Raw genomic sequence first — 10,183 nt, forward strand, 5'->3', positions numbered from 1 at the left:
TTAAACATAATAATCATCTCTAAAGCAACAACTGAAATATGAAATAAATAAAAAATATAAGATAAAATGTTAGGAACAAAAAAGTAAGAAGGAAGAAGACAAATAAAAAACAAAAATAAAATATAAACCTTCCATTTAGAGCATGAATATGTGAAAGATTAGAGAACCTGCAAAAAAATAATAAGAAAAATGAATAAAATCTTGAATAAAATATCATTAAAAAACAATAAAAATGTAAATAAAAGTTAAATAAAAAATTATAAAGAAAAAAAATACATTAACGAAATCAACCAAAAAAAACTCTTACCTTATAGATCTGAAACATGCACGGCGGATTCGAGATCTAAACCCGTTGAACTAAAACATGCACGGCGGATTGAAACTCTAAATATGAGAGTCGAGCTCGACCTCATGGAAATTGTAGGTATCATAAGTCGTTTTCTACAGATAACGTCATTGTTCCATTGTGGAATCAGAAATAGAGAAGATTGAGAAAACTATGATGGAGGGAATCATCCTAAGCGATTCAAGGATGTAACACCTTAGATCAATGGTTGCAAGATGTTGATCTTGAACTGACGTTGTTAATATCTAATATGGTGGACCAAAGAGAGGGAGGTACCTACATGATTAACACTTCAAGTCAATTTAATATTTAAGAGAATTGTATTGAGAGTGGATATTAAAGATCTTGTACCTGAAAATCCCTTATAGAAACATTTATACCTTAACTCTATAAAACAGAGCGGTTCGAAATAATTTCATTAATTAATATTTGTTTTTTTAAATATATAAAAGTACTAGTATTATGGTTTTCAATTCTAATAGATCCGCAGGTCGGCGATCTACAAGTAATAAAAATGAAAAGCAAAAAGTAGTGTTCTAGCTCTTGAGAGACTCTAGTCATAATGATAATCCACGTAGTCAAAATTGTGAGGCCAAAATCCTAGGTTGAAATTCCCCACTTAAACCGTGTCCAATCTTTCTCCATTTCAATTTTCTCTCATTTTTCACACTTTTCTTTTCATTTCAAACTTTCATACCCAACCTCGTAATCACTCTATTCTATTCAATTCAATTCTCCACAATCCCAATTTCAAAAACCCTTCCAATTCGTAACAATTTCATTCATGTATATTCATTCTCATCACCCTTTCTTCTTCCTCTTCACAATCCATTCATGATTCTTCAACAAGCTTCTCCCACTTTTCACTTCTCTCTATGTCCCTGCAACAACAACAATGGCTTCCCTTCTAATTTCCCCCTTTCCAAAACCATGAAGAAACGCTTCATTTCTAATTATTACTCATATCACAAATTCCGAAGAAAAAAATGGATTCTTTACTCCTCTTCAATTCACAAACAAGGTTCCACTACAAGGGCTGCTAAAAGTTTCGTACTTGATAATAGGATTGATAATAGGATTTCAAATGATGAACTTGAAGAAGGTAAATTGCAGGATTCACAAGTTCAATTGGGTACAAATTTCACTACTTTTCAGGAAGATCCGATTGTGGATAAGCTTAGAACTCAACTGGGTGTGATTCACCCGATTCCGTCGCCGCCTATTAACGGAAACATTGCTGGTTTGTTTGTGTTTTTTTTCTTTGTTGGTGTTGTTTTTGATAAACTGTGGAATTTTAGGAAGAGGAGAAACAAAGTTAGTAGTAATGAGGATAGTTTTCGCGGTGTGTGGCCTCAAGTGCCAACTAGTTTTTCTTTGTTTTTGGAGAAGGATTTGCAGAGAAAAGAGTCGGTTGAATGGGTGAATATGGTGTTGGGGAAGTTGTGGAAGGTTTATAGAGGTGGACTTGAGAATTGGGTTATTGGGTTGCTTCAACCTGTTATTGATGATTTGGAGAAGCCTGATTATGTTGAAAGAGTTGAGATTAAGCAGTTTTCATTAGGGGATGAACCTTTGTCTGTTAGGAATGTTGAACGCAGGACTTCTCGCCGCGTCAATGATTTACAGTATGTTTTGCTTCTTTCTTGTGCTTTATTAAATGCAGGACTTGATTGATGCTATAAGTTATGTTTTTCTTCTTTGTTTAATGTTATGTGCTGAAAAAGATAATTTTTTCAATTAAGCCATTTTCAAACTGAGGTTTTTAATTTTTATATATGCATATGTGCTAATTGAAATAATACTCATCAAAATGTAATGAGAATTTTAAAACGATGAGAAGACAATGACATGGTATTTCACTATCTGTGGCATGAGGCAACGGAATAGACTCGCTATTGGCAGAGTGGTGTGTTGTCGTTCATCATATTATAGCTTAGGTTAAATGTTTTGTTGGCTACCAGATATTGAAAAATTGATCTTTTTGCTTAGTATGCTTCATTTGAACTAGAATTGCTGTTCTGGTAATGTTTTTGATCATATCTTTTGTGGAAAGTATTAGTTTTGGATTTTGGTGTAGTTTTAGTATTTCTATTTTTGGATTTATATTCCTAAGATCCAAGGCTATTGTGTTATTTAGCCTTTTATTATTATATGCTTAATATATGCAATTTATTTCCCCTGGTTTTATCTAGGTACCAGATAGGCCTTAGGTATACTGGAGGTGCCCGCATGCTGTTAAGTCTTTCTCTTAAATTTGGCATTATTCCAATTGTTGTACCAGTTGGTGTTCGAGATTTTGACATTGATGGTGAACTTTGGGTAAAATTGCGACTAATACCAACAGAACCTTGGGTCGGTGCAGCTTCATGGGCTTTTGTTTCACTTCCAAAGATCAAATTTGAGCTGTCTCCATTCCGTTTGTTCAATTTAATGGGTATGTCAATTTTTTGTAAATCTTAGAAATTATATTCTTTATATTTACTTGGATCTTAGTGACTTGGTAAGCAATTCAATCAGAAGCATAGCTTTTGTAGAAAATGATTACAAAAACAAGATGTAATGTGAATATCATCCGTGCCTGCTCGACAAAAAATGATAATCTACACTACACCATGGTCCAATGTGCTAGCTAACCACAAAAACAAGTGAATATTATCTTACTTCTTAAAGCTGTTTGACAAAAAAAACAGCATAGCTGTATGAGTGAGTTAATTTTGTGCCAATTCCCTAAGCATCTTTTGACAATGGACTTGCACATGATTTCTGGTGCTGGTGATGAGAGTTATATATTGGTTGGCATGGTTGTTGTAAATGGTTTCATAGACTAGTTTGTTTCCTCTTCTTTACTTGCGAATTTGGAGTCTTCATGACCAACTTAACAAATAAAACCTTGTATCCCCCCTTTTCTTCACCAACTTACATAGTGTCACATATCAGCTCTCCCAAACACTTAGATTATTACTTGTTAGGTAAAGGCTCTTGATTAGTTTTGAACTGAAGTGTCTCCACACATAGGATTCTTTTGATGTTATGGACATCACACAAGCACAGCTCTGTTGCATTTAAATTTATTTAGTTTTTGTTTTAGAGTGATGATGGAAATGCTTACATTCGTGATCACTTGGCCAAAGAAGCTTTGTATACAATGTGAAGAAACTACTTTCCAAAAGCTTAAGATATTGGGTTAAAACTTGTGGATTCTTTATATTTTGAAATGGTGTATTGTATTTCCCATCTGGTATTTTAATTTGATAATGTGCAGAGTTTCTTTTAATGTTTTTGATAGGTCATAGGTAACATATCATTTCCTTGCATTTCAAATACATATTTTTGAAGAATATCTAACATATAGTTGCTGACATTTTTGTTTTTTTCTTCTTCTTTTATGTATCGTTGGACATAATCAGCAATTCCAGTTCTGTCAATGTGAGTTCCATTTATATTTTTAGCTGCTATAAGTTATAACTTATAATTAATTTCATTTGATGTTTGTGAAGCAGAGTGTGTGCACTTGTGTGAAAGCATTTTCAAAGTGTAACTACTATATATTTATAAAGTATTATGAGAACATGAATTTGGTGCTAATGTTATTAGTTATAGAGAGTAACTGCACTTTGGAAACTTTTGTTACTGCAGATTAAATATTTATTTGATTAATAGTCAATGGCTACTCAATTTTATAAAATATAGAACTTGAATTTTTCTTTTGTTTTTCTTTAGTCTGCAGATTTCATGTTCTCTTCATACTTATGGATTTATTATCTCTAGATTGGCTGTGGAATTTTTTTTTTTTCTTCATGTTATTAGTTGTAATGTGATTATTTTGGCCTTTTTCTTGTAGGTTTTTGACCAAACTTCTTACAGTAGATTTACCTAGACTATTTGTACGGCCAAACAAAATTGTTTTGGATTTCCAAAAGGGAAAAGCTGTTGGTCCTGTCACTGTTGGTCCCGTCGCTGATGGTGTTAAAGATGGAGAAATACAAGAAGGAAACATGGATTCTGTTGGTGAACTATCCGTCACTCTTGTGGATGCTAGAAAACTTCCTTATCTTTTTGGTAAATTCTATTGTCTTGTATTTTCTTTTAAGTAAATTGCTGTTTTTTTTTGGTTGATTATTTGTACTCCATTGGGACTTTTTTTACTATTTAATAGATTTTTTTTGCAGTCTATTTAATAATTTACGTTATGTGAACATGGTTTTTTTATCCCCTATTCAGTGTCTACAAAATTTTAGTTACGGAATAATGCGAGTATTGTTGTATTGTCTACCTTACTCAATTTTGTGTATACTGTTTTTCCAGGCAAGACAGACCCGTATGTTATTCTTAGCCTTGGAGATCAAACCATTCGCAGCAAAAAGAACAGTCAAACTACTGTCATTGGTCCCCCTGGAATGCCAATTTGGAATCAGGTATTGTTTTTGGATTTCTTGATTCATCTTTGTTTATGCTGTTTCTATATTTTTCGTCGTATTCACATGTGCTAGTACTGCAGGATTTCCATATGCTTGTTTCCAACCCTAAAAAGCAGAAGTTAAATATCCAAGTAAAGGACGCACTGGGATTTGCAGATTTGAGTATCGGTACAGGAGAGGTATGTCTTATGTGCAATGCCTAACGTATTTGGGTGATGTTTTATTCCTCATTTTCTCTATTTATTAGTTTTATACTTCATTCACAATCTACTGTGCATAGATAATACAATTAGTTTTTTTTTTGAACTTGCTGATTAGCATCTTGTTTGTCATTTGTCAACTGTCCTCCTTCAACGTGGCACTTGAGTGAAAATGGATAAGGGATTTTATAGTTAATTTTTTATTTTCCCCGTGTGCATGTTTTCTTATTTGAAAATGTTTTCAGGTTGATTTGGGATCTCTTCAAGACACAGTACCAACAGACAGAATTGTGGTTTTACAAGGGGGTTGGAGTTTTAGAGGAAAGGGCTCAGCCGGGGAGATATTGCTTAGGCTAACATATAAAGCCTATGTAGAGGATGAGGAAGATGACAAGACCGAGGAGGATTCCATTGATATTGATGCTTCAGATGACGAGTTGTCTGATACAGAAGAAGCAAATGTCACTGATCAAAAGGGCATAAGAGATTCTATGTATCAAACAGATAAAGAATCATTTATGGATGTTTTGGCTGCAATAATTGTCAGCGAAGAGTTTCAAGGGATAGTAACATCTGAAGCTGGGTTTACCAAAGGTTTGGATAATGGCTCAAATACAGCGTCTAAAGTACCAAAATCTTCTGTTGCCAATGCGGAATCAACTCCTAGTTCTGATAATTCTGAAGGTTCTGGAGGTACCATTCTCTTATAGTTTCTCTCAAATATAACCGCGTCTAACATGGATATGTATTATCTGAATATTTATAAGATTCATAAAGCATCTTGTATTCACGACGAAAATAAAAACTTTGAAATGCAGGATCAGCCTTATTTTGGCTTGCTGTGATTACTGGCATGGCACTACTAATTGCTGTCAATATCAGTGGTTCAAGTATCTTCAATCCTTAAGATGGTGTTCTACAATCTTCTTCATCTTGGTTCAGCTAAAGTAATTCTTAAGTCTTCCTTACAATATTATGCACTTACTTCCTTTGGATTGTTCAACTCCTTACATGTTATATTCATACTTCTTGTGTTTGTTTTCTACTTAAAGCTAATTTTGGTTTTTTTTTTTTTTTACCTTGCAGGTTGTGCAGTGGATTTTAATCAAATCAACTTTCTTTTAGCTACTAGTATAGTTTAGTATATTCATGAGTACTGCTGTAGAGCAAAGCATCTACGGACGGCGCGTGATTCATGGCTTGGTTTTGTGAGAGCTACAGATTTTAATTCTGCTTAAACATAAATTTATTGTTCGTATATATGCAAATACAACGATATTGTTTTTACCAGTCAATAATAAAATAGAATAGCAGGTTTTTTTCCTTTAAATTTGTCAGGGCTTCTTGTAACATTTAGAGTGCGTGAGGAATGATAGATTTTTTATTTATTAACAATGATTGCTGATGGTGTTTGGGGATAAAAGAATACAAGGCAATCAGAACGATAGTATCTAATCTAACGTCCATGCATTTCTTAAATACAGTTTAAAAAGACTGTTAAGAAACATGTGGGAAAGAGACTCCACTATAATCATTAGACAACAAAAAAAATTAAAGAATAGTGAAGAGTTAAAATTTTATTAAATCAAACTCGTCATTATGATTGATATTTACAAGATGATCTATCCTGTGATTAGTTTCTTGATAAATAAGATTGATCTCACACTTTCAATTTGTTCGAACAGTAAGAAGAGGAGGCAAATGAAGATTATTATAAGTCTTTTGAAAGATGATTAATTAACTACAACAAAGACATCTATTTTGTCAAGTAAGGAAGAGATAAATAAACTACTTATCATTCTCAATACATGGACTAGTGGAGCTGGACTTCTAGATATTGAACTTGAAAAAGTTAGTAAAAGACTTCCATTTATCATTTATAATATGTTACCTTTGAAAGGAAAATATAATGATGAAGAAAATATAGGTACCTCCAAAGATTACTTAAAAATCTCATTATCAAGGAAATTTTGAGAAAATTAGTTTGTTACTATCTTACCACAACACATGAATTTAGAGACTAAATTAAACGGGGGTTAGCTATTCATGGAAATTACTTGTTCATTCAAAGTTAAATCAATTTTAAGTTTGGAAACCAATCCAAACATGCATGAAGTGTATGGAGTAATAGATGATGAAATGTGTATAACACATGCATAAATGCTTAATACTTGAAATTTGGCGTAGTAATTACTAAGTTCTTTAAATCAAATGCTAGTGAAGCTGTAGTGACTAGTGTGTGCATTGTTCCTACTTTTCTCAGCAAAAAAAACAAGATATGTACAAGTTGAGATTTGTCTTTTGAATCTTTTATGAAGCTCTACTCTAAACAATAGATAAATAATACACTGATAACCAAAATCTAATCTATCAACCCAAGTTCTTGTTAATCCATGCTAGAGATATTATACAAGTGTCCTTCTATATCAGGAATAAAGCCTTTCTCTAACATTTCCAATCTTACAATATCATATGTAGAACGGTTTGGATTCAAACCCTTTTCCAACATCTCATTAAGAAGACCATTTGCAGCCTCTAGCTTGTCAACTTTACAATATCCTTTAATCAACACATTATAAGTAACAACATTGGGCTGCTTTTGCTCTTTCTCCATGCGCGCCCTCACCTTCAACGCTGCCTTGAGATTCCCCTCCATACAATAACCATCCATCAAAGTATTATATGTCAGATGATTAGGTTTCAAACCAAGGTTGAACATTTCATTAAGTAATTTCTCTGCATTTCTTGATTTGCCGATTTTGCATGTTCCATTTATCAATATGTTGTATGTCACAACATTGCCTTTTAAGCCATTGTTCTCCATTTCATTCAGAAGCTCCTTAGCAGCCTGTAAGTCCCGTTTTCTGCACAGGCCTGTAATTAAGCAGTTATAGGTTGAAACATTAGGCAAAATTTCTCTGTCTAGCATTGAACTACGCAGTGCAAACCCTTCCTCCATCATCCCTTCCTTACAATATGCATCAATCATAGTATTGAATGTAATAGCATTAGGAACCAAGTCTTGCTTAGTTATATCACCAAAAACTTTTTTTGCTTCCTTCATCATCTTCTTCTTACAAAACCCATTAATAAGCGCATTATAAGTTACAATATTCGGCTTCAAACCCAAACTAACCATCTTATCCCTCAAATCAACTGCCTCTTCTAGCTTACCATTATTACATAAACCGTTTATCAGCGAGTTATAAGTAATCGTATTAGGTTTCAATCCCATCTTTTGCATCTCCTCAAAGGCCTTCTCTGCAGCCAACACATTCTCATCCTTACAGAACCCATCAATAAGAGTGTTAAACGTAACTTCATTCGGACAAATTTTATCAGCAATCATTTCCTTCACAATAGCTTCCGCTTTGTACATTTTTCCAGCACCGCCCCTCTTGCAATAACCATCAACAAGAGTATTATAAGTAACCACATCCGGCGAAACTCCCCACGCCTTCATATCTTCAATAACATCCTCCGCCTTATTCAACTTCCCGCCTCTACAAAGACCATTAACGAAAATATTAAACGTGTTCACGTTTGGCCGAATCCTACTCTTCATCATCTCCTTATACACATACTCCACATCTCCAATCTTATTCCCCTTCACCAAACCACTCAACAACGGATTACACGAAGTCAACGATAACTTAAATCCATAATCCTGCGCTCGCTTAAACCCTTCATAAGCCGAATTCATCTCCGAATTTCTAACATACGCTAACACCAACATATCGATGATCAAAACAGTAGCATCACCGGATCGACCACCGCCTAATAAAAGCGAGTGAAAAACAGAAGAAACTGTATGTTTCCTGTTTTTCACAAAGCTATCTAGGAAAGACCTAACTCTAGAGTACTTTTTCGAATTCGCTAGAGAATGTAAAAGTTTTGCGGTTGGTTCGAGATCATATGAGAATCTGAACTCTTTCTGAGACCAATTGAAGAATCTATAAACAAGGTCTGAATCGATACCGGAATTAAGTAATTGATCGAGAAATGTTGCGGGTTTGGTTAGTGTAAGATGAGATTTGAGCTCTGACCAATGCTGTTTGCTCAAGAGCTCCGAGATTGTGGATGTGCTGAATGAGCTGGAGATTGGAGCTGTAAGCAGAAATTAGAGAAATATTTTATCAAAAAATTAACACATTAACAATAATTCAGTGGATTATTAATATTTAAGAATGAAATCTGTGTTACCTTGAATACATTGAGAAAGTTTGTGAATAGTCATTGCTCCTGGTGTTGTTTCTTTGAATCGCGGGTGCGGAGCGTTTTGCGGTGGCGGTTATTGCGGCCGGAAGTCGAGATGGGATCGCATCCTCGCCGCGAGGAGAGGAAGAATGTTGGAATAAGGTGAAAGAAAAGGCTGAACGGATTTCTCGGTGGTTCTGCGCTGAGATCAACTCGGAGGGAGTTTTCCGGTTAGGAAAAGAAAAAACTGAATGCAAAAAATGTTTGGAGTACGTAGACCTGGAGTTTTTACATACAAGTGAATATAAACTCTTCCCGTAGCATCACAAAGGAATGGTGTATATGAGAAAAGAAATTTAATTTTGACGACATGCTTGGTTGACAATAACCTACAAACTTAACTGTGTTCAATCCAAAAAAAATTAAGAAGACACCATTCCTTTGTGAAATGGTAATAAACATATATTTCTTACATGAAGATTTGAAGTTGCGAAATTTATGTAAAACTACAAATTTCAACTAAACTTGAGTCCAAATATAATAAATGCTTATTTGTGGGGTATTTAAAAAAAAAACAAGAGGGTATTACTAAAATTCTTCTAAGGGCAAAATGTTTGTCGCACGAATTGGAGTATTCCTTGAAAATGACTTTATTTTCAAAGAAATCAGTGGGAGGAAAGTAGAGCTTGAAGAAATTCAAGAATCACAAAGCATGAATACATCTATGTAGGAATTAGAGCGGAAAATATGAATAGTTGTGGAAGAGCAACTTGCTTCAATAGAACAAAACTAGCGTAGGTCAAACAGGATACGTCACCAACCTGAGAGACATGGTTATCTCGTAACTAATCAAGGTGATGTATTACTCATGGATCAAGATGATCCTGTGACCTACCAAGAGGTCGTCACTAGTACTAAGTATGAGAAGTGGCTAGAAGCCGTGAAATTTGAAATGAATTCCATATACACAACCCAGATTTCGACCTTGGTAGAGCCTCATGTAAGAGTTAATCTTATAGGAT

General features: G+C 34.2%; 2 protein-coding genes across 2 annotated transcripts; one reads left to right on the forward strand and one right to left on the reverse strand.

Annotated features, from left to right (window-relative positions):
• Window positions 1–873: 873 nt before the first annotated feature.
• LOC131602188 (synaptotagmin-2) lies at window positions 874–6,520 on the forward strand. Its single transcript, XM_058874213.1, has 9 exons — window positions 874–1,971; window positions 2,539–2,780; window positions 3,754–3,772; window positions 4,188–4,405; window positions 4,652–4,761; window positions 4,845–4,943; window positions 5,210–5,657; window positions 5,783–5,911; window positions 6,051–6,520. The coding sequence occupies exons 1-8, from the start codon at window positions 1,181–1,183 to the stop codon at window positions 5,869–5,871; spliced, it is 2,016 nt and encodes a 671-aa protein (XP_058730196.1). The 5' UTR covers window positions 874–1,180; the 3' UTR covers window positions 5,872–5,911; window positions 6,051–6,520.
• A 490-nt stretch (window positions 6,521–7,010) lies between these two features.
• On the reverse strand, window positions 7,011–9,585 carry LOC131602189 (pentatricopeptide repeat-containing protein At1g09820). Its single transcript, XM_058874214.1, has 2 exons — window positions 9,168–9,585; window positions 7,011–9,071 (listed from the first exon to the last, which is right to left on the reverse strand). Exons 1-2 carry the CDS (start codon window positions 9,199–9,201, stop codon window positions 7,351–7,353), a joined length of 1,755 nt encoding a protein of 584 aa, XP_058730197.1. The 5' UTR covers window positions 9,202–9,585; the 3' UTR covers window positions 7,011–7,350.
• Between the last annotated feature and the right edge of the window lie 598 nt (window positions 9,586–10,183).

The sequence above is a fragment of the Vicia villosa genome, linkage group LG5 (assembly GCF_029867415.1).
Source record: "Vicia villosa cultivar HV-30 ecotype Madison, WI linkage group LG5, Vvil1.0, whole genome shotgun sequence".
NCBI classification, from domain to species: Eukaryota; Viridiplantae; Streptophyta; class Magnoliopsida; order Fabales; family Fabaceae; genus Vicia; species Vicia villosa.

What these genes read in the sequence shown, in the direction of transcription:
- LOC131602188 (XM_058874213.1), top strand. Translation starts at nt 1,181, where the DNA reads ATGATTCTTCAACAAGCTTCTCCCACTTTTCACTTCTCTCTATGTCCC. An exon ending in CGCCGCGTCAATGATTTACA is followed by an intron (nt 1,972 to 2,538) that starts GTATGTTTTGCT and finishes GGTTTTATCTAG; the next exon opens with GTACCAGATAGGCCTTAGGT. An exon ending in TGAGTATCGGTACAGGAGAG is followed by an intron (nt 4,944 to 5,209) that starts GTATGTCTTATG and finishes AAATGTTTTCAG; the next exon opens with GTTGATTTGGGATCTCTTCA.
- LOC131602189 (XM_058874214.1), bottom strand. Translation starts at nt 9,201, where the DNA reads ATGACTATTCACAAACTTTCTCAATGTATTCAAG. An exon ending in ACTTTCTCAATGTATTCAAG is followed by an intron (nt 9,072 to 9,167) that starts GTAACACAGATT and finishes TTCTGCTTACAG; the next exon opens with CTCCAATCTCCAGCTCATTC.